The sequence below is a fragment of the Melitaea cinxia genome, chromosome 17 (genome assembly GCF_905220565.1).
Source record: "Melitaea cinxia chromosome 17, ilMelCinx1.1, whole genome shotgun sequence".
Taxonomy (NCBI): domain Eukaryota; kingdom Metazoa; phylum Arthropoda; class Insecta; order Lepidoptera; family Nymphalidae; genus Melitaea; species Melitaea cinxia.
Window position 1 is genome coordinate 4,515,085 of NC_059410.1, and position 25,941 is coordinate 4,541,025.

Consider the following 25,941-nt stretch of genomic DNA (forward strand, 5'->3'; position numbering starts at 1 on the left):
AATAGTGTTAATACTTATATTAATAAAACAATTTTCGATTGGTTTTTTACTTATCCTCATATTATACCGTCGTTATCGTTAGTTTACGCTTCAGCCTGTAATATCCCACTACTGGTCAAAGGCCTCTTTCCCCATGTAGGAGAAGAATCAGAGTTTAATCCACCACGCTGTTCAAATGCGGGTTGGCGGATATATGATACTATGAGTAACGATCGCTATTAGGTATACATGATAACAACCGGGACCGACGGCTTAACGTGCTCTCCGAGGCACAGTGGGGAGACCCACAAGGACTGCACAAACACCCAGTCCACGGCAAACACCTGTATGGCCAATACATATTTGTCATGTGCGGCGATCGAACCCGCAACCGCCAGCGCAACAGGTACAATCCATGGCTGTAACCGTTGCGCCAAGGCGACGTCACGGTTCGTCGTCGTTAATTTAATACAATTATAATAGACAACGTATGATGTAATTGTGTTATATTTATGTTTACGTGGTGACATTTTTATGGGTGAATCATTATTTCTAATCTAGATTCATGTGATTCGTCATTTAAAGTTTATTGCATGTAATAAGATGCAGGCAAACGTGCACAGATGATGAGAAATTGAGAATTATAATGCGTAGTTAAATATTAAACATTGTATATCTACAATTACAGACTGTGTATTGTATACATAATGAAAACTAATTTAAAATGTATATTTATATACTTTGAAGAAAGAAACTTTAAGAAATTTAAAGGGATCGATCTTTGAAATGTATTTAATATTAAAAACGTCACATTATCTATACGAATAAATAAAATTGGAGTGTCTGTTTGTAATATTAAAATAACCTTTTTTTACTAAATGCATATTGATGTATACACGGTACATACACTAAAATTTACATTTTTTTTAATTTTTGTCTGTCTGTCTGTCTGTTTGTTCCGGCTAATCTCTGAAACAGCTGGACCGATTTAGACGGGGGTTTCAATGGCAGATATAGCTGACGTAATAAGGAGTAACTTAGGGAACTTTTAATTTAGAAATCGATTGCAAAATGAACAATAATTTTTTTTAAATTCCACGCGGATGAAGTCGCGAGCACAGCTATTATATATATATATATTTAACGGACATAATCATATCTTTCTATATATTCCTAAACATTTATTTCTGTTATGTAAAAATTTATATTTTTTAACGTGAAAGTTTGTTTATGGACATATAAATTAATATCCGTAGTATTATAGGTATAGGTAAAGCATATAGCACACGTTTGTCATACATACATCAAATTCACCTTGAAAACATTTTATTAACATGCATCTAATGTTTCAACGTCCGCATGTTTTAATTTATAGAAGAGCTTTATAAATACACATCTGTGTTCGTACTTGACAGAGTACACATATGGAAAAGTGTCATATACATAAATGCATAAAGAAAACTTGGCAGAAACTTAAATAGGTTTAAGTCATTTTGATATTCGAGTCCACCTGATCATCATTATCATCATCACTTCAGCCTATCGAAGTCCACTGCTATACATATCCCTCCACAAGTTTGCGCTAAAAATGGCGTGAACTCATGTGTGTTGCCCATAGCCACCACGCTGGGCAGGCGGATTGGTGACCGCAGGGCTGGCTTTGTCGCACCGAAAACGTTGCTGCCCGTCTTCGGCCTTGTATTTCAAAGCCAGTAGTTAGATGGTTATCCCGCCATCGGTCGGCTTTATAAGTTCCAAGGTGATAGTGGAACTGTGTTATCCCTTAGTCGCCTCTTACGACACCCACGGGAAGTGAAGAAGTGGCTATATTCTTTACTGCCGTAGCCACACAGTCCAACTATAAAGATCAAATTTTTTATATGTTGACGGATGAAGCAACAAGCGTATTAAAAACTAACAAACAACGGGAAATATAACACAAAGCAACGGAAAAAAATGTAAACACAGAAATTTATGAAGGACCATCACATTCGGAAGCATTCCAAGCTTTAGAATATTTTAAAAAACAAACAGAATATGATTCAGAAAGTTACTACAGCTAAAAAAATTTGTGAATTAACGTTTGTAAAGAAAGAAAAGGCAGATGTCCAGTGATCTACTGAATGTACACTATGACTATATTTTAATTCTCTTGTTAACAACATACATACTTATTTTATTTTTAAGGTTGCAATTTTTTTTTATTATAATCTTTTGTTACTATGTCATAGGTAATGAAATTGGTCTTATATTTCTTCATAGACTTTTAAAACGTTGTAAATTATGCTTATACCTTTTAAGTGAGAAAAAATAATTAAATGGTGACGTACTATAGTGAGGTTTCATTACTTATTGGTATGTGAAGCCATAAAAAATACAATGCCTTTTTAGTTTCAACTAAAGATGTGTATCAATTTAACATTACTATATTTGTCATGTTAATGTTTCCTAGAAGACGTTTGTTTTCATTGTATTTTTTCTAATTACGTGATCGTAGTTACATTAGCACTTAAGAAAATTGAAAACAATTCCTTGTTGCAGTAAGGTTAGGAAACTATTATTAATTATCAAGAGACAAAGCAGCCAATTATTAATTATCCACTGAATATTGATGTCGGTTATGGATGAAAGGTAAATAATGTATAAAAATTACTTAAATTAAATAATAAGTTATATTGTAAATACATGATTATAACATCAAATTGTACGTTAGTGTTGTAAATAATGCAAAAATTTAATTTAATTTTATATATTTTTTGATATTGTAATAGTAATATTGTTTAGATGAACTAAATATATTTTTATTTTCACATCTTATTTCTACATGTGGAATCGACGGGATGAAGCACTACAAAGTATTGTTTAAATTTATGAGATGGGAGACATAAAGGAAATTTCTTTCTCGTTATTTGGAGCAGCCAGCAAAGGTTGCTAAAGTTCCTAGGAATATGTATTGGCAACGGAGGTAGGGTTGGCGCTATTATAAGCTTGTGATGTTCAGGGTGTTGCAGACGTCCATAGATTACGGTTACCGTTTTTGAAGTAAAACTTCTTTACGTACGCTCGGCTTGGGCAGTAAGCTGGTGAATAAATAAATAAATAAATAAATATCTTCACAATACACATACGGTCGTCTGTTACTAAAGTAAGCAACTTGATACTTGTGTTATAGGGGACAGCCGACTGGTATAGCTACATTTTTTTAATGCGTGACGAGAGCGTTACGAAAAGTGTAATCGGGCGAGCTGAACGGAAGTTGAGAGGGAGATATAAGTTAGATAGAGCTAAAGTATTTTTACTTCAGGCGTGTAGTCAAAAGCACACTCGTTTTTTATACAACACACACACACACACACACTTGTTGTTTACTTTAATTAAAATTATAATAAAAAAATTGAAACTTTTTTATATCTCATCTTTAATTTCCATTTCCGACCCGAAATATGGTAAATTCAATACTTATCGATTGATGTGCCTACCTATTGTCGTGCGTATAATTAGATTTAATAAATCCTTCACACAGAAACCTACTACGACAATTGGTCAATTTTTGAATATTATTAATGTATATTTAACCTAGAGTAGACAAGATTTTAAGTAATTAATTTTATTTTTGTTAAGCTGTCGGCTCTGGTTGTTATCATGTACCTGATAGAGATTGTTACTCATAGTAGGGAATATATCCGCCAAACTGCATTGGAGCAGCGTGGTGGATTAAGCTCTGATCCTTCCAGCCAGCCAGTGGGATATTATGCAGGCTGAAGCTTAAGAGTAGATAAGATGTTTTGGCGATGAAATATTGTAACATCGATATATCAAGTAAATAGAAAATTCGAGATTCTTTTTTAGCAAATTTATACTAATATTATAAAGCTGAAGAGTTTGTTTGTTTGAACGCGCTAATCTCAGCAACTACTAGTCCGATTTAAAAAATTCTTTCAGTGTTAGATAGCCCATTTATCGAGGAAGGCTATAGGCTATATATCATCACGCTAAGACCAATAGGAGCGGAGCACCAATGAAGAATGTTTTAAAATCGGGTTTTTTTCCTTATGAGCTTCCGCTGCGTGCCCTGCGTAAACAGTAAAAGTTTTGCAAAAATCATGTATAACAGAATTGTTCCTATTCCTCGCGGACGAAGTCGCAGGCAGAAGCTAGTTAAATATAAATTTAAGCCTTTTGCTATTAATTTTTTTAGTTAATGTAAACAAGCCAATAGAGGTATTTTTAAAGTTTAACTATTTCCAGTATTATGTTTAAACGTTTCTTTACAAAATTCATAAAACACTGGTAAAGTAACTGCTCTACGTCTAATAACACATATCTTGGCAACGATCTTTGTTAAAGTAATTAAATTTGTTTTGGAGCATTATGGAATATTACTTAGCTCGTTGTTTATATGTGAAATATGTTTTTAATTATAATTCGAGTTTGTACGTGAGAATCATTAAATTAAAAATAAAGTGTTTATCCTTCTTACAACTTTAATTTATGAGCTTTTTTGTTTCAACAGATAGGTATTTTAATTTTGTTTTTGTCCCAATATGCTTAATGGTTTTGTTATTCAAAGAAGATTTTAATTAAAAATAAGATAAAAAAGTTTTTTGTAGCTGTATTCTTTAATCGAAATTCAGTATTCTTTATTTAGAAAACTAACGTTTATTTTTAGTAATCAAATTTTAATCAGTCAGTGTCCTAAAACCTAACAGATAATTCAAATTGTCGACGATAATGACGACGATCGATAAATGAAGACGCGTTGGCGCAGCGGTTACGGCACCGCCTGTTGTGCTGGCAGTCGCGTGTTCGATCTCCGCTCACGACAGACATTTGTATCGGCCATATAGATGTTTGTCGTTGTCTAGGCGTTGTACTTGTGTATTGTGACATAGGATTAAATCCTACTGGGGTGCGTTGAGTGTGAAGCGTTCAAATTTTTAAGAAGTAAGCGTACCATGACGTGACTACAATTTCATTACAGTCAGTCTACTGGTACTAAAAATAATTTTTGTATTTAACAGATAAATTCCGTAATTTAAATTACTTATTTTTAGTATTATAAATCATCTAATATATGCTTTTAATATGCGTTTAATAAAAAAAGCACTTATAACTCCTTATAAATTTAGCATATCTACTCGTCAATGTAGCCGAGTGTTTTCTAATAAATGATATAAAACCAAGTATTAAAACGAGGAAACAAAGCGCAGACGGCTAACCTTACTAAAATGATAATGTTGCTTGTTATCGTATCGACGCACGTCATCGGGGATAAGCGGTTGAGTTGCTTTTATATGATATCTAGCTTTGCCCGCGACTTCGTCCGTGTGGAATTTAACAAAATAGTTATTGTTCAGTTCGCAGAGTTATAAAAAACAAAAAATTCTGATATAAAAGTAGCCTAAGTTACTCCTTACTACATCAGTTATCTGCCAGTGAAAGTCCCGTCTAAATCTGTCCAGCCGTTTCAGAGATTAACCAGAACAAACAGACAAACACACAGACAGACAAAAATTTTAAAATATATTATTATGATATATGTACCGTGTATACATCCATACGCATTACGTAAGAAGTGTTTATTTTAATATTACAAACAGACACTCCAATTTTATTTATTTGTATAAATTTATGTTTACTAGATATTTAATCATTTATAACGCAATTCTTGAGAAGAGATTCTTAGAATATTACAAACATTCTTTAGAAACATATTGTACTTTAAACATTATTTAAAAAAACATTGTAAAATATTTAGTGTAATCATGAAAACATTATTTTCCGTATAAAAGCTTCCCACATATAGTAAAAACAATAATAACTTAATTTCGATAATAAACTTATTGTACTGTGTGGCTACGGTACTAAAGAATATAGCCACCCCGTTTCTTCCCGTGGGTGTCGTAAGAGGCGACTAAGGGATAACATAGTTCCACTAACACCTTGGAAGTTCAAAAGCCGACCGATGGCGGGATAACCATCCTACTGCTGGCTTTAAAATACACGGGCCAAAGACGGGCAGCAGCGTCTTCGGTGCGACAAAGCCAACCCTGCGGTCACCAACCCGCCTGCCCAGCGTGGTGACTATGGGCAAAACACATGAGTTCACGTTATTTTTGGCGTAAACTTGTGGAGGCCTATGTCCAGCAGTGGATTGTATAGGCTGTAATGAATGATGAATGAATGAAAACTTATTTCAATATAACATGATCGTATTTTTTTTTTCAGATAAAATCGATTACATAGCATATTAGCGGTTTCCGCTCAACGATTACCGAATTTGTTCCATCTACCGAATTTTGTTACATAACACGTTAGGATTACGTAACAAATTCGTTACATATTATATAAATTGCGGAAGGTCATATATTAGAAAGTTGCCTCTTAATTTCACATCTACATAAAAATCATAAAATTGTTTTGCACACTTTATTTCATAAAATTAGAAAAAAAAAATAGTATGAGAAAATATACCGAATTAAATGAAAAGAATTAAGTTTGTTTATACATATACGTATGTTTTTTTTCTCAATTTAAATGCTTAAAGCTTCAAATATTTTTTATCCACATCTATATATATTGTACGGTTATAATTCTGACACTACGTCCCACACTGCGTTTGCCAAGACGCGGTCTCCACTCCAGGACCCGTCTACTCCAACGGCCATCGGTCCTACGACACAGATGACAAGCCCACTGCCACTTCAACTTGCTAATTCTATGGGCTATGTCGACCTGAATCATAAGTATAAAAAGCAGCCTCAACATAAGTATAAAAAGGAAAGCGAAATAGGCAAAACTCTACAATAAAAACCTAGTATTTATAAAACAAAATGCATTTGTTGCTGTTCTATCTACATATAAAACAGTGAAAAATGTAAACATTTTTTGCGCCCCATCCCACACTCTTTATTTAGTCCTCTGCCCAAAGGTTGCCTGGACGAGATTGCTGTATTAGCGATAAGGCGGCCTGTTGCAACTGATGTAAATTCTATTTTTATATATTATTTGTAATACTATTAAAACCTTGTATTTGTGTGCGAAAGCGTCAATAAATAAATAAATAAATACAAAATATTTTATCTTAAAAATACCTTGGCAGATCATATTGACAGGCAAATTGAAGCAATTAATATTCTAGAGTGGTAATTTAAATTGCACGATTATCTACAAGATTAAACGTTTCTTAAGGCTCTGTTTCTAACCACAGCAAACTTAAACATACCTATATATGTATATCTTAAAGCCTGTTCCAAGCACATGTTATTATATGAAGCTATAAACTAACTGGCAAATGTTAATATCCATGACAATCCGCGAGGTCTGTGTGTTTCATCTATGAGTACCGATGCTAATCTTTCCAATAAAAAATTATGGTAGAGTCTAGACTGTAACAAAACATTATGTACAATTATAATGAAACAACCTTTTCGGATTTTGAAGCATGGTCACGTGAGGACATATTCGCTTCAGCCTGTAATATCTCACTACTAGGCGTAGGCTTCTTTCCCCATGCAGGAGAAGGATCAGAGCTTAATCTACCACGCTGCTCCAATGTGGGTTGGCGGATATATTCTCTACTATGAGTATTGATCGCTATCAGGTATATATGATAACAATCGGGACCGGCGGCAACAGTTACAATCCATGGCTGTGACCGTTGCGCCAACGCGCGCGAAGACATATACGGTTGCTGTAAAGTATCTGAAACGACGGGCACTTAAAAAACTTGATAAAGCGCGATAAAAACCGAAAAAGTTGTTTCATTAGAATTATTGAAATTCGCATAAACATTAGAAAACAATATCATGTACAATTAGTCTAATAATAATCAACAAAAGTGTTTAATTTTAACAATTGTAGTTAGAAAATTATCGATACATTTGTATATTTAGGTACTACAGTATACTACGGTATACCACTGGCTTCATAAAGATAAAGGTTGTTTTTTTGAGAGTTCCTTTGTGTGTAACCTTCTCTTAAAATGTAAAAAAAAATCCCACTTCAGTATTTCACACACTGAGATTAAAATACTTATTATAAATCAAATAATCTTATCCATTTTTATATTACTGTATTTCCTTTCATAAATCCTTGGTGCACAATGCAATTCATCAGAAAACAATTTTTAGAACTAAAAGATCCAGAATGAGTAGATTGCGCAAACAAGCATTTATTTCTTCAATAAACAGTCAGTCAGTCAGTTCAGCCTATTGCAGTCCACTGCAAAAGGATATATATATCTTCTTTAACAAACAAGTTCTACATATTTAGAATGTATAAATAAGCATTTAGCTACATTGTCCCTTTAGATAACAGTATGTTAAACAGTATATAACATATAATAGCAATTTTACATACGCATAATTTATAGCATACCTATTTTTGTAATTACTCAACAAAAAGTTACATTACAGTTTATTAAACTTGAGTTTTTTGTCATCATTTATAAAAGAAATTGCAGTCTCACATATCATACTATGACATAGTTGATTGTATAGTTTTACAGCGAAATCTATTGATGTTAGTGAAATCTCAATATAAGCCTACAATGATGAGGCAGACCGTCATTACAAATCGCTTAACCTGATTGCACTCTCATGTTTGTCTTATCTGATGTTGAGGCTTTCTGCATCAGAAGAAAAAATGTGCTGTAACACAAAGTATATACACATACTTACTTTGGGAAAAAAATGTAGCCTATATTCGTATACTTTAAAGGAACATTTAAAAAAATTGACACACGAGTAAAGCTTAGCTCTGGGCGGAACAATTGTATTGTCTTGTTCGTCAAATGTCATTCTATTATGTGAGTTAAGGCGCGAAACGGGAGTTGACATTTGTGAAGACAATGTCGCAGAGTTACCTTTATATTGAAGTAAGCGTTTTAGGGAACATCGTGATCAAAATCTTTAGCAGCCCAACTGGGGAAACAGTGTAACCTTACAGAAAATCACAGCCATATAGTGTTGTATTCCCATAGTGAGTAAGGTTGCCAGAGTTTCTGGGGAGACTCTCATAGACTACGATAACTGGTCGCCTCTAAGTGGACCATGTGATTTTTACCACGCTATTTGTAACATGAAATGTTTCCTCATTCTGTTTGCACTCACGATATTCTGGTTTAGATGTAGATGTTCTATTCAATGAACTGAGATTGTTGTGAGTTTCCTAAGTATAAAACAAATACTTATTGCAACACTTATGTCATCAAACATTTTCGAATATGTTTTTGCGAAAGTACTATTTCATTCAAAAGTAATAACACGGCTTTTCAAATAGAGATCAAAATGGTTATCTAATAGCTATTTAGCGCAAATATAGACAATTTGATAAGCTTATATTGAGAACTGGTCTGTAGGTAGGTGTTTGACTACGAGCGATTTTTAGTCTCTATTACGCTAAGTCGTTACTATTTGATTTGGGAAATTAATAATTACATTTTTATGAATCGCCGATGATATTGTCATCTTAGTGGAGACGTTGGATGAGTTAGGCCAAATGCTGGCCGGCCTAAACGAGTCCTCCCGACCTGTCGGTCTCTGTATGAACTTGGACAAAACGAAAGTTATGTTTAACATAAAGTCATACCGAGACCGGTATCGGTTGATGGTACCCTTCTCCAAGTTGTTCAGAATTATATTTACCTAGGCCATACTATCCAACTAGGCCGCAACAACTTTGAGAAGGAGGCCGATAGGAGGATTCGGTTGGGCTGGACGGCGTTTGACAGGCTTCGTCGAGTCTTCACTTCAAAGATTCCGCAATGCTTGAAGACAAAAGTTTTCGAGCAATGCGTCCTGCCTGTGTTAACATACGGAGCCGAGACGTGGACACTGACGAAGGGACTGGTTCACAAGTTTAAAGTCGTTCAACGTGCAATAGAACGGGCTATGCTTGGGGTTTCTCTCAAAGATAGGATTAGAAATGAGACTATCCGCGAGAGAACGAAAGTAACCGAGATAGCCCACAGAACTAGCAAGTTGAAGTGGCAGTGGGCTGGTTATCTGTGTCGCAGGATCGATGGCCGTTGGAGCAGACGGGTCTTGGAGCGGAGACCACGTCTTGGAAAACGCAGTGTGGGACGTCCTCAGGCCCGTTGGACCGACGATATACGTAAGATTGCCGGTGTAGGCTGGATGAGGATTGCGGAAAACCGGGATGTCTGGCGCGAACTTGGAGAGACTTATGTCTAGCAGTAGACTGCAATAGGCTGAGCTGTGTGTGTGTGTGTGTGTGTGTGTGTGTGTGAATCCTTTCGCTTTCATTTAAAGTGTTACATTTAAGACGATAAATCGTAATGCAAAATTATTTATCGGTTATTATAATCTATAAAAATAAAAATAAAACACTAACAGTGTTCCTAAGGATAAGATTTGAGAACGGTTTACAAATATTTTGTAGAAGACTTAAGAATAATAAATTAGGTCACTTACGTACGGTTACGAAAACGTACGGTTATTTAAACTTCACGTCTGTTGGGTTGGGTTATATTAATAATATCCTAATAAAATGAAAAAAAAAATAAGACTATTGATTGATAGACAAACAAGATTTAGATTTCTAGCTGTTACTTTTATTAATACCATAAAATATTTTATTTAATAATATCAAATAATATCTAACCATTGTGAGACATAAACCTAATCCAAACATTGTCGCAAGCGACACATCAACACATACATGCGTTGCAGCTAAATAGTTAAAAATTAGTTTATTCGTATAGCCTAAGAGACCATTTCTCTGTAACTATTTTCTTGTATTTTACTGTTACTGATAGACACTATCAGAAGAAGATAATAGAAATCTTTAAACTTGTTTCAACTTATTTTTTAATATTGATTCGCTGAGTGGATGTACACAAACAGTTGGTATAACTTGCCGATGCTCAAATATTAATTTTTATTATATACATCTCGGAAATATAACTGATTGGCGTTGTAACACGTGGTTCAATAAGTCCCGAGACTAAGTACTAAAAAAAGGTCTTTTTTATAAAATTAATTTTTATTCATCAACATAGTCTCCTCCAAGAGCGATACAGTCCCTCCAACGCTTTTCTAACTTTTGTATCCCATGTGTGTAGAACGATTTGTCTTTGGCTTCAAAATAAGCCTCCGTTGCTGCGATAACTTCACTATTTGAGTCAAATTTCTTACCCTGAAGCATTTTTTTGAGGTCTGCAAACTGCCACTAATCGCTGGGGGCCAAGTCTGGCAAATAAGGGGGATGAGGAAGCAATTCGAAGCCCAATTCGTTAATTTTGGCCATCGTTCTCACGGACTTGTGACAAGGCGCGTTGTCCTGGTGAAACACCACATTCTTTTTGTTCATGTGAGGCCGTTTATCCGCAATTTCGTACTTCAATCGCTCCAATAAGCACATGTAATAGTCACTATTTATATTTTGCCCCTTTTCAAGGTAGTCGATGAAAAGTATTCCATGCGCATCCCAAAATATAGACGCCATAACCTTACCGGCCGATTTCTGAGTCTTTGGACGCTTCGGGCGGCTTTCACCAGCCGCTCTCCACTCCGCTGCCTGCCGATTGGATTCCGGAGTGAAATGGTATATCCAGGTTTCATCCATTGTTACATACCGACGTAAAAAATCCTTTTTATTATGATTCATCAGCGCCAAACATCGCTCTGAATCATTGATACGTTGTTCCTTTTGATTAGTTGTAAGCAAACGCGGCACCCACTTAGAAAAAAGCTTTTTCATGGCCAAATTTTTATTTAAAATAGTGAAAACACTACCAGCTGAAATCTTCACTATCTCGGCTATCTCTCGCACTTTTACCTTCCGATCTTCCAATACGATTTTGAGGACTTGGTTAATATTTTGTTGAGTCACTGCTTCATTTGCACGACCTGAGCGTTCCCCATCATTGGTGTCCATGCGACCGCGTTTGAAGTCGGCATACCACCGACAAATGGTTGCTTTAGAGGGAGCTGATCCTGCATAACATTTTATAAGCCATTGCTGTGCTTCAACGGTATTTTTTCCCATTAAAAAACAATGTTTTATCAACACGCGAAACTCGTTTTTTTCCATTGTATCGAAATTACAACCGTAGCGTCACTTAAATGTTTCAAAATCAATAATTTTATTGTTCCATTTTTAAAAAATTGACACTAATTCTTGTATTGATAGCCAGTACTTTTTAAAAATCAAAAGAGTTTTTAATATATGCGCCATTTCCAGGTTAGTCTCGGGACTTATTGAACGATCTAGTAGAGCCTTATTTGCAATAGAGGACGAGAAAAGAATAACGATGATGATGGTAATGATGAAAACTATATATTTATCAATTAATTTCAATTAATTTCAATTAATTACAAGAACAGAAATATGTATAAACATCTATTTAAATATTATCCTGTCAAAAAATATGTGTCAGGTTATTGTTACTGCCATGCCAACCATGCCAGTACCGCCAACGTTACAATCTTGCTAACGAGGGGACTAGTTCTCTCATTGAATTGTTATTTTAGGTAGATAGCTACAACATATTCACATAGCGTTCCGTACGACCGCTCACAAACAATGTAACTTCCTAGACGATTGAGTACCGTGGAGATGTGTAATTATTTCGACTCAGCTCCGTTTCTACACCATGACTTATCATTACATGTCTGTTAAAATGGAGAGATAAATCAATGAATGATGTTCACGAGTTAAATGGAGCTACAATTTTACACTGATGTCATACATCGGTTCGTAATGTTATAGACATTTTAAAAAAAAATTGTCGTTATACCCGAGTATATTAGAATTCCTCGAATCTCAAGATGAAACCTAGACCAGATTTTAAGTTAGACTTGTAGGATCAGAGTTATGAAAACTGAACCGAACTTCATACAGAAGAGCTTGTTCAGACCGTTTTTTTTTTAATTGTTCTGGCTTCAATAATTTCATTAAAATTCTTAATTTTCATAAATATTTTTCATGTACATACATCGGAACTGTACAAAATGAATAATAAAAATCAAACATGTTACATTTATGGATAATACTTAGTAGGCACTACACTTATTGAACCATATTATACTTTTAATATTTTGACTTAGCTATGGCGCTACGAGAAGCGATAATCGGTAAAAATAAATTCAATAAACTTATTAATTAAAACAAACAAAAATACTTCGCTATTTGTGTTCAAAAGAAAAATGTCATAAAAAACGGTGACGATTTTACTGTTTTTTTTTTTTTGAAACACTCGGCGCCAGTAAGGCGACCAGTCCATTTACTCTTTATAAATGTCACCTCGGCTTAGTCCTGGCGTCTTTAATAATAATTCTTTATTCATCACTCCAGCCTATCGTAGTCCACTGCTGGACATAGGCCTCTACAAGTTCGCGCCAAAAATGGCGTGAACTCATGTCTCGGGATGGTGACCGCAGGGCTGGCTTTGTCGCAACGAAGACGCTGATGCCCGTCTTCGACCTGTGTATTTCAAAGCCAACAGTTGGATGATTATCCCGCCATCGGTTGGCTTTTTAATTTTCAAGGTGGTAGTGGAATCCCATAGTCGCCTCTTACGACACCAACGGGAAGAGAGGGTGTGGCTGGATTCTTTACTGCCATACCTAATTTTTTTTTTGTAGGAATCGATTTTCTGTTACTAAATTAACGATTGTACAAGATATCACGCACTCGTTAGGCGTCGTTCTAAATAATTAAGAGTAATGTTTACTTTAATTTAAAAGTCATTACAAAGTAGTCGTATCTTAACATTATTAACTTCATTATTTATCGTTGTGTCCATTTGTTATAATTATTCTTTGACGGTTCGCAGGAAAGTGGACATAAGTTATATTATGTCCACTTTCCTGCGAACCGTCAAAGAATAATTATTAACTTGTTTTTTTTTTTTTGTAGTTTCTAACGTAGGTATATATTTTGTTAACTTTTTCTCCATTAAAAAAGGCTGAAAAAATATGAAAAGAAAATTCACTGTTCTAAGTAATTAATATCTTAACATAACGTTGTATGTTAGATTTGTAGAATTTGCCGACTTTATTAATGTTTATTAAAAATGTAGCGTCAATAAAAGTAGATTTTAAAAGTTATGTTTCCGCAGATTAAATGAGCGTTAACCCTTCGTGTTTGGATAATAGAATTGCCCTTGAAAGGAACCTGTATCATTTCAGGACAAACGGTTGTCATATAAACAACCTTTCATATAGCGAAGCAATGAACGCACGCACAGCACAACAACACTGCTTCTCGATGCGCGCGCACGTTTCTTTGACTTCGCGAACGCGTAAACACCTCGATCCTCGAGATATGTGACTTCGAAACTTAAGTTTGACAGTTTTTTATTTTTTTTAAACAATGCAGTTCATAGTGTTGTGCCTGTGTGTCTGTGTGTTGACGGTGATGGGACAGGACATCGATGCGATGCGAAACTTGCCCAAATATGACTCGAGATACGATTATCTAGATGTAGATGCCTTGTTTAATAGTAAACGTTTAGTGAGGAACTATGTGGAATGTTTAGTTAATGGACAGAGGTGTACACCTGAAGGGAAGGCTTTGAAAAGTAAGTTATGCCTACAGGAAACTTAATGTTAAATAGTATATGGTACTGTACTGGTTCTCTGTCATACTGGTACAGTAAAAAAATGTGACAAGCTCTTGTGGTTGTTTTCTTTTGTTTTACTATGAAATTAAAATAAATAAACATCAAATAGTTTTCTGTTTATCTATAAGTTGCTATGTAAAATAAAATTCAAAAATATTTTATGGTAATGAGTATAATTATGGTCGATGGAAAAATAAAAAAAAAATACAGATGTCCAATTTCAATTTTAATGAACGGTGTTTTTTATTTATATTATTTTTAATAATATAATACAGTTGTTCTCGAAGCAGATATAAATACGTAAGTAACGAAGACACAATTAAAACGTATATGGTGTGTTAAACAATAACCAATCTTCTTTACTCTTAAACCTATTTAAGAAGTTATGGTTATAACTTATTAACTTAAGTTATTTAAGCCACTATGAAAATGCTAGGTTCATGGCTTCCTAAACATAATTAATCAACAAAACAACAATTAGCCCTAACTCTTACTTCTTAGACCCTGTCCTACCGGTTGCCGATAAAATAAAAGTTAATGGTAATATTTTTCTTTTTTACCATCAAACTCTACAATATCCCCTTTTACCCTTTTGACTCTTTTTGTAACATATTATTTACAAAAGATTAATTAAAATAATCAATTGACAATATCTGAAATGAATTAAATCAATTGTTGTTCTAACTCAATTGATAGACATAATTCGTCTTAAAGAACCCTTGTTCTACTATAATAGGACGGAAGGTTATTTCTTGTCTAGTTCTCGCATTGTCGCACTTTTAGAAATAAACGACAGAAAATAACAATATTCAATTTCTAAATAAATAATGTGCAATCTTATATTATCACTTCAGCCTATCGCAGTTCACTGCTGGGCAAAGGCATTAGCAGAAATATTAAGTTACATTATAAATTCGCATTGAGAAAGTAGTACCTTAATCAATGAAATCGCAGTACGAGTAAATTGGAATACTGTGTTCACAGTATGACCTGTTGAGAAGCACTTCAGACAGAAGTTCCAATTTACATCGATTTAATAGCTCGAGGGGCGTAACCAAATCGAGTGTCAATGATGAGTCACTATTTTCTTAAAGTGAATAGAATATAATGTGTTCGAACCATCCCTTTAAAGTTTTCGCGCCTAGTTGTCAGTTACGAGTATTTTGCTTACTCCCACGGTAATAATATTTAAAAAGTATGTATATTTTGTTGTAGTCTTAAAAAAGTGAGTATAAATATACATACAAAAGATTACCCATCCATGGGTAAATATTATTATTCTGTATATAAAATGCTTTTTTATACATAAAGTTTATTCATTATATCATTTTATCGTCCAAGTTGGACGTCATCTATCTTCTCAAAACCAGTATGAGATAATGAAAAAAAAATTACCATAAAATAATATTTTATGTTTTTACTCACTTTCAACAATGCAACGATTTGTATTTAAAAGTAAGTACTTTTTTATCATCTTGATTTCTCTTTTCTCTTGAATGATTTTTTTTCTTATATAAACAAAAATATATTATTATTTTTAGTTATTATATTAGTAACTAAATTCTACGACACTACAAAAGAATAACAAAGAAAGAGTTAAAATAAAAACAAAATTTTTCACCAAATAAAAAATAGTTATATTAATTGTATGGACGAAAATCCAAGCCGGCGAAAAAAATTGTAGCTTCATCATAAGTTGTTATTTTATCAAATGTAAAGCGTGTCCCGCTTCAATAAATAAACCCTATAATATAATGTAATAATACAGGCAGTTAAATTACTTGAGTATCAAGGAAATAATTTCAAGATTTATAATATTTTTTAAAAAGGTAAATACGAAAGTTAAAAGTGTTCAGCCTAGTGCTTGACAGCTTAGTAGGTATTATATTTATTTCTGTCTAGATATATGGACTTACAACAAAACTAAATAACAATATTTATTCAACGAATTTCACGAAATTTGGTTTTGTATATTTTAACTAATTTTTTAACGTTCTAAATATTTTCCTATTACATTATAATACTTCTGATGTTTTTAATTTTTTATGCAGATTTTCGATAGTTTTCCTCGATTGGATCCCATTATCAGATCTCTTGGAGCCCATTATCAGATCCTGGTTTCCTTATCATGGTACTAAACTAGGGATATCTCCTTTCCAAGAAAAAAAGAATTATCAAAAAAAGGAGTTATCCCCAAACATACATAAATATATATATACGGTCGAATTGAGTAACCGCCTCCTTTGTTGAAGTCGGTTAAAAAATTAGAAATAGCAGCTGTGAGCGATCGAGCGCTCTTCTTATAAAGTTTTCGTTATTAATTCGTTTAATATTTTAGAATTTATTCGTTTAACATTTTTTTTTCTATTCAAAAGATAAAAAGTTTTACTAATGTCTAAAGATGTTAAACAAAGCGTAACTTATGTAGGAAGTATCTATATATTTTAAGATATAATCTAAGCATTAAACGCATTCCTTCCGCTAAATAGAAAGTCAGGTCGGCAGATTTCGCCAATGTTATTTTAGACGCATATTATTATATACTCGTAAATGAATTGGATAATAACTTTAACCTGGTAGGTACCTCTAGGTACCTGACAGAAAATTAAATTGATTGATTTAAACAATGAACAGTAAACAGTGATTTACGCCTAATATTGTTTTGAGCAAAAAAAATAAGACAACATTTTATTAAATTTTTTTTTTTTTTGCAAATGTTACCATATGTTAAATTATAATTTAATGCCCAACAAACAAATATGTCTTCTCGCTTATTTTATCTGACAATATACTTCACTAAGTACTAAAGAAATTACGATTGTTAATAAGCTTGTCAAAATAATTACCGATTGTTAACAAGTCGTTAAGTTAAAAAGAATATTGATTAACCTAAATATTTATATCATTCAATGTCATTATTACCCAAAATTACGTCCCATTCAATCGGTTATCTATAAAAATGAACTTAATACCTTGCTATATTATAACTAACTGTAAAACTACCAAATATTGAAATTACACTGTTGAAATAAATTCAAGTAATCTGGTCAAATCAATATATTACTTTCTCTGGGTATCGTATAGGAAAAACCATTTTTTTTAAATTAAGTTTATAAGAGTCAAACCGTAAACAGTTCTTTCAGAACCCGGAAACAAACATTTAGGTACAGATAATAATCTAAACAGGTAGTCATTAATTATACCTGTATAAAATTAACTATAATTTCTATAAAATAAAATTAAATTTGATACGCATTATTCAACAATAAAAAATACGAGAGCAAAAACACCATAAAGAAAGCTTATTTCGATTCATATATCAGACAGTTAATTTTCTTTTAAATCACTCTGTAAATGTTGGTAAATAGGCTTATAATCACATAAACGACTATTTTGAAATAAAAGAAATGCAACCATAGGTGTGTCTTAACATCATTAACATTGTTACTTAATTTTAATGTGAGTTTATATTTGTTATTTATCATGTTAATAAAGACCTTTGATATTCATCTAATTATAATTATTAAACTAAATCATTGTGAAAATCCGTTATAATCATTTTTATAGTATAATTGTATTAAAAAATGTTTATTTCAGTGATTTTTATCAAATGCGCTTGACCCTCGTTTTTTGTTTTACACATGGATGATTAATTATCCAAAACACTGATATTTTGGACAAAAATTTTTTATCAGAAATACTATTAAAAAAAAATAGTGTATTTTTTTTAGATTAATACAAATATGACTTGTCTTTTTCTATTTTTTTAGGATAATCATAAATCATATTAAACTATTTTAATAATTTATAAAATAGTAATTCACCACTAATTTATTTTTCTTCTGTCTTAAAGTTCTTTACAGAAAATGCCACTGCCATGCCAGCACTATGTAATAGGGCCGCCTTTTGTTCCAATTGCATTTTTTAAAATTACTTTCAAAGTGTTCATAAAATAAATCACAAAGCACATTTATGAGACAGACAGTGGACTATACACTGATTATAAGTGTAAAGTGTATTATACTCTAAGCTTTCGAAATGTCATCAACATTAAGGTGATATGGAATACTGAGAAAACACTCAGGTATTGAAAATTTGATGTGCTTTGCGATTTAAGCCGCGTTAGATTTGATGTCACAATGGATAATGTTTATATTTATTTCCTTATACATACCATTTGGTTTGTAGTTTTTATTAATCTTTGTCATAAATATAAAACTATTAAGCATATTATAGTATTTTTTATCATTAGAAAGATTATTCAGAAGTTACATAGATAATTAAACATCGTGGTCTAATTCATCAATGGTATTCAATCAATGAGACTAAAGCCACAAATACGTTTAATAGTATACATATGAATTGAGAATACCTAAGTTTTAATTATATATATAGAAATACTTCAAAAGTCATTGTTATTCACAAAACTACAAGTACCTACAAATTAGGTTAAATTATGAATTTAAATGAAGATAACGTTTTTCGACTTGTTTTTTTAAAATAAATTCTATAAATCTTAGTATACTTTATACTCGTAGATACATTCTCGTGATACACAAAATTATTAAAAAAAAAAAAATAGTGCCTATCACATATAGCCAGTTTTAACGAGTTAAATCGTAAAATATTATATTATCATATTTGTTTGTTATATTATCATAAGACGTAACGGGAAAGTCGATATTTTTTTATTTAAATTATATAAAATAAGTATGTATAAATTATATAAAAACATATATGTGGTTCAAATATAAAAAATTTTAGTTCAGATATAAGCTTCATAATTGTAGCTTGAAAAGATCAAAAAGTGGCGCAATTTGCAAATTATTAATCTATTAAAAGTTGCGTATTCCTCCAAGTGTAAAGGATTGTCATAAATCAAAATTCTTTTGTCACACATCTTGTGACAGTTTTTATTCTCACAATTCAATATATACCTATTATTATTCAGTTAACAAAATAGCAAAGATTTTAGATTAACATGGTTACATCTATTACTAAAACTATTCAAAAACGGAATATTGTTTTTTATTTTCATTTTGCGTAGCTCGATATTTCGACATTATCTGCGAATGTCTTGTGCACGAGACTCTAGACCACAAAATGAAAATAAAAAACATGGTAAATATCCAGTTTTTGAATAGTTTTAAAATAGCAAAGATCTCGTTTATCAGTATTTTTAAGAACCTCCTTCGTGATTATGATTCGTGATCACATGTACAGGTAAAGATTACAATCACAATGTTGTTTACAATTCTAAACAAAAATCGAATGGTACTACGCCTCACGTTCTTAATATGTATTTTAATACTAGATTCTACCCGCGGCCTCGCTTGATCGAAACCAGAAGAAACTCTGTCATTCTGTCTGGACTCCTGATAGTCGTAATATGATATTGTATAGTCTATACACTACTCGATTTAGGAACTATACGAAACTAAAGTAAATTTGAACCAGTAACTCCTGAGATAAGCAAAACAAACCAACTCTACAGCTTCATAATTTCAGTAAAGATTATTAAAACAATAGGCGACCAATGAACCGCGACCAATATAAACGTGCATTACCTCCAGTGACCAACATAAGATGTTCCAGTCCATTTGTATTGTTACTAGTTTACTGGCGAAATCTTGCGCTTGTGAAAGTCGTATATGGCTAAAAGAGAGGGGAGGATACTAATTTGTTTTTTTTTTTTGCAAATTGTTCGCTATCTTGTTCGCTATTTATATCTACGTATATTATATCGCTATTTGCATTGTTAATCACATTTTATTATTTAAGCTATGAGTATAAGTTTTCTCCTTATTTTAGGTTTTCTCCACATCCTACACAAATAAGCATAATTTGTATATTGTACAGAGCTACGTGGCATGTATTTACATTTTTTTTTCCATAAAAACGAAGTACAACATGCAATATAAATACAAAAAAATCTGAAGTATCTCGAAAAGTTTTTTTCGAGATTTTTCTGACTTTTTTGTTTTTCAACACAAAGAATGATATCTCTATTTATTTGGATAATGTTTCATATATTATATGTTTCCACGAACCTTACATTATAAAAAAATATATATTAAGTAATTAAAATTATAATAAGTATTTAATAAGTAATTCTAAATTTGTTTGTATAAAATCCGACTCGAATTCGTAAGAAAAACCACTAAAACTATAATTTTTTTTTGCATGATTATAAAGTATACTTAAATATATTGATATTCTAACAAGGTTCACTTTCGTATATACAAGATATTTAGAAAAAAGTTTTTGTTGTCTTACTGTATAATGGACGATGAAACCAAAAATGTATTTGTCTGTACTTACCTTTTTTTGTATTTTGCCTCAAATACTGGAATAGTCATCATCAGTCTTGGTATATTTGACTTTATACCATGCTTTAGGCCACTGAATAGTTTCTATACTGTAATTCAGTATTGTTCCTTCCTACCAAACTTTTGACAATGTGGATTGACAACTTTTCGGTAGTAAGGTATTATAACTAACAGACTCTTAAAAAAATACTAAAAGTTGACTAAATGGCTGACTAGTAGGTAATTATAACAAAAATAACATCCATTAAAATGGCGCCATAGCCATTTATGTGCAACAGAAAAAAAATTAAAAAAATGTTAATTAAAAGAACAAAGTAATAACAATAAAAGTAGTGAGAATGTCACCGCTATTACCGTAATTGTATCATTCCAACGTCTATAAAAACTTTTTCCACCATTAATTGCTTCTTGTCATTTACACTTAGTAAAAAAAGAAACAAATTATACATTACTTTGTCCAGCAACAAATGAAACGGTACATAATTATATGTTATTAAAGTCGCTTAATACTATTAGAATTATTTATATAATAATTAAATACCTTAATGTATATTGTTAGATATATTCAAATCAATGGCAGAGCTTAAGTACTGAAACAAAATCATTATATGTATAGATAAAGAATATAACCATCCAACTGCTGGCTTTGAAATACACAGGCCGAAGACGGGCAGCAGCGTCTTCGGTGCGACAAAGCCAGCCCTGCGGTCATCAACCCGCCTGCCCAGCGTGATGTCTATGGGCAACACACATGAGTTCACGCTATTTTTGGCGCGAGCTTGGGGAGGCCTGTGTCCATCAGTGGACTGCGATAGGCTGAAGTGTGAAATCTGGAAATCCGGTTCTCGAAAATATGTGTACTTTTTTCGCCAGTATAATAGAACCGGGCTATCGAATATCATTCCGGGTTAATTCGGTTGTTTTTTGATTTCGTACGCTTAGAAGTTTGATTTTTTCACAGCTCCAAGGGACAGTCGACTTAAGTATTTGATATGAATTTCCGCTTGATACCTCCACGCGTTCTTGAGAAAGAGGGTCTTGATAGACAGACGGACAACAAAGTGATTCTATAAGGGTTCCGTTTTTTCCTTTTGAGATATGGAACCCAAAAAACGATTTAAATTAGGTTTAAAATTAAGTACGTAAAGTTACAAAAAATCTCAAGGAGACCTACATTTGCTACAAAAATCTCAAGATCTTTATTAATTTTATCTCTGTAAACTGATCAAAACATAACGTGATTACACTTTACCAGCATAATTATTTGAGCTTGTTAAACTTAATACGTTATTATCTTATTTCCACTAGGATAAAACTAATTGTCAATGTTATTCTTTCAAGTTTCAGTAAATTCAGATTTGTTTTTCAGACAATTTAATTTTTTTAAGAAGTCCTTTTTTATTTTTACTCAATTAAAAAGCTATCAGTATTTTAATATATCTTGATTTATTGGTTTAGTGATTTTCAGTTGTGCCACTGGATCACGGTTGATTCCGCCAATGTCACGTAGAGTGAAGACACGAACGAGTTAATCGTTCCGGTTGAGATTTCTCTTTAATTTGTCTCGATTTAATTTTGGAAACAGACAAAGTAGTCGGACTTACAAATATGTTTATCTAACATAAATGATTAATTAAGTTGATTATATAAGACAAATTTAGTTACAAATCAAATCTTTCTTTTTTACGTAACTTAATAAGTGAAAGCAGTGTTATAAAAATACGTTCTAGGTAAAATCCGCTAAAACGCCGTGTATTATCGTAGTGGACGAAGTTTTCAGCCTTTTTATTTTATAAGAGAAGCATTAATCCAGCAGAACGATGTTCAGACGCTGTCCCAGTACAGTAAATGTAACAATTTTCTCAAAGTAAATATTAAATATACCCACTTTTTAATAAAGACATGGAATACTTTTCACTTTGAAGTTAAACACATGCTTGTAGTGCCAAAAAAGGATTTTCAATATTTATTTTAACAAAGTTGAACTGAACTTTCTAAAAGTAATTCGCTAAAGCATGCTTTTTAAGGTCATTGAACGGTATATTTTTTTTTACTTTTTTTTAACTAATGAGTTACAAACCAAAGTTAGTATTCAGAAATTTAATGCTTAAATGATTATAAGATTAAAAAAGGTTATAGAAATAAAACGAGTATGCTTTAGACCACACGATTAAAGTAAGATGTTCTTTCTTCACTAACTCATATCTCCCTCTCAACTTCCGGTCGCCTCGCCCGATCGCACTTTTCATAACGCTCTCGTCACGCATTTACCAGCCTACTCCCCAAGTCAAGCATGTGTAAAGAAGTTTTACCTCAATAAATATTTAATATGTGTATCATAAATTTAACCATTTTTCATTTTAAAAACTTAGATTAGTTACTTATATTAATAGATTTTACAGAAAATTACCCTAGTGGCGAAAAAATATAGGTATTGTGAACGCCTTACGCTCAACAGGTCCTCTATAAATACAAAACTGCGTCAGAAGTTCGGGAACATACTATAAACACGAGCAAAAGAATAATATTAACATTACTATCTATACAAATAAATAAAATTGGAGTGTCAGTTTGTAATAATTATATAACCGCTTTTTACTAAATGCCTATGAACGTATACACGATACATATACCAAAATAACATTTTTTTACAATTTTTGTCTGTCTGTCTGTTTGTTCCGGCTAATCTCTGAAACAGCTGGACCAATTGTGACAGGACTTTTACTGGCAGATAGCTGATATAGTAAACTAAGCCTACTTTTTATTTTAGAAGTCTATTTATTTCATACCTCTCCGAACTAAACAATGACTTTTTTATTAAATTCCACGCGGACGAAGTCGTGGGCACAGCTAGTCTGTTATAAAACTAAAAAGATCTTACCCTAAAAGAAGCCCTTTAAATCTTATCTATTCTAAAATTAAGAAATTAATAAAAAAATATTCTTAAAGATTTTTAAAGCATTTACTTCAAAAAATAATAATTTATTGCAATTTAATAAAATATATAAACGAAGTTCACCCGGTCAGCTTATTTTGTATAAACTAAAAAAAAAAAAGAAATATATATATATATATATATATATATATATATATATATATATATATATATATATATATATATATAAAGATGCATAAATGATTCACATTTCTAAGAAAGTGCGAATAGTTTAGCGGTATATCAATCGTAGGCGTGTGTCGCATAAGTAATGGTGACCTTGCGCCAACTGTGTCGCCTAGCGGGTCCGACACGGAATAGAGAGTAGAAATAGAAATAGTATCAAATACCGCCATCCTCCACTTCTCGGATTTCCTTCCTGAGAAGTGAAGGATCGCCGTCAACGTGAAAAGACAACCGGTCTGCTTACAGTCGGCTCAAGGCCGCTGCGTCAGCTCACTCTCCAAAGACAGAGCGTAGAATGGAAGACCTCAGTTAGTTATCTGAAATGTCACTTTGACCGGAAGCCGCGCATTGTGACCACCATGAATCAAGCAGTGAACAAAGCACCTCCGGCTCTGTCGAAACGTCACTGTATATTCACCTCCACACTACCTCTTCGTGCAAAATCGTGCAAGGACGGCGTTGAGGAGACACCAGCGGCATAACATTACATAAAAATTAGACATACCACTTGGACATAACAACCACAAGATATATAAGTTACGGAGATATAAGTTAGTGAAGAAAAAGTGAGAAAAAGAGAGAGTATACGATACATATCTTATGTATAAAATTCACAATGTTAGTTAATATACTCCTCCGAAACGGCAGGGCCGATTTTTTATGAAATTTTGTGTGCATATCGGGTAGGCCTGAGAATCGTCAAACATCTATTTTTTATAATCCTAAGTCATAAGGGGGTCAGTTAAGGGGTTAAGGGGGCTAATAACATACATGGCAAGACAACATTTGTGGGATTATATATATATTAGCTGACTCGGCAAACGTTGTCTTGCTGCTAAACGCTATTTAAAAGTAGGGGTTGGTGGTAGAAGGGTGAAAATTTAGGGTTGTATGTATTTTTTAACGCCAAATCATAATAAAACAAAAATAAATAATTTATCTAAAAATAAAAAAATAGTTGTGGACTAACCCTTAACATTTAGGAGGATGTAAAATAGATGTTGTTCGATTCTCAGACCTACCCAATATGCACACAAAATTTCATGAGAATCGGTCAAGCCGTTTCGGAGGAGTTTAACTACAAACACCGCGACACGAGAATTTTATATATTTAGATATTAGTAAGAACCACCAACAGGTTTACATGTTTAAAAAAAATTACAATCAGTTATATGCCAAGGTATTAAATATATATATAAATTTTCCTCTTAAAGGTGCAGCATGCGCTTTAGATAATTAAGTCGTCTGCCTATTAAAACGATTTGAACATTCAGGACTTAAACAAAAAAAAAAAAAAATACATACAATATAAAGAACTAAATAACTATTATTATTATAAATTATTATTAGTACTACATAGCTTTTGATTCGAGAAATCAAATGACTTTAATATGTTCTTCTTAAATTTAGCTAGGCAAAGATGTCTAATGACTGGTTTTTAACTGTAAATTCTACGTAGAGCCTACTCAGTCTAGGGATGAGGGAATAATAGCCGAGGTTTGTTCTCTGGGTTTTATAAGCAAATAGTGAAATAGGATATCGTGGTATCCGAGAGAGAATGTTAATTTAAATTTTGCTTAGGAGTTCTGAACTATCCAAACATATAAAAATATATATCTACATACATATAGATGGAGCTTGTACTTCAGTCGTGTAGTCTCAAGCATACTCGTTTTTTATTTAAATTTTAAAAATAAATAAAAATAATAAAACTCCACATCCTCAATGGCTCAACCTTTGACTAAATTTATTCAGAAAGGTTATACACAAATATAATTCTTAGACTTAATGCTAGCATTATACACTGACGAAACCTGACTGAAACCTAGTTTTAGTCGCCTTTGTCTCTATCAAGGAAATATCATAATATGTTAATTAAATATTTAATTTTTTTGCCATGTGATATTTATCTTATTTTAGTC

General features: G+C 32.4%; 1 protein-coding gene across 1 annotated transcript in view; it reads left to right on the forward strand.

Annotated features, from left to right (window-relative positions):
* The first annotated feature begins 14,177 nt into the window (after positions 1-14,177).
* LOC123661488 overlaps positions 14,178-25,941 on the forward strand; it is a 45,962-nt gene continuing 34,198 nt past the window's right edge. The window contains exon 1 of the mRNA XM_045596443.1: positions 14,178-14,527. Within this exon, the coding sequence (XP_045452399.1) occupies positions 14,320-14,527 (208 nt within the window). The 5' untranslated portion in view covers positions 14,178-14,319. The remainder of the gene's footprint in view (positions 14,528-25,941) is intronic.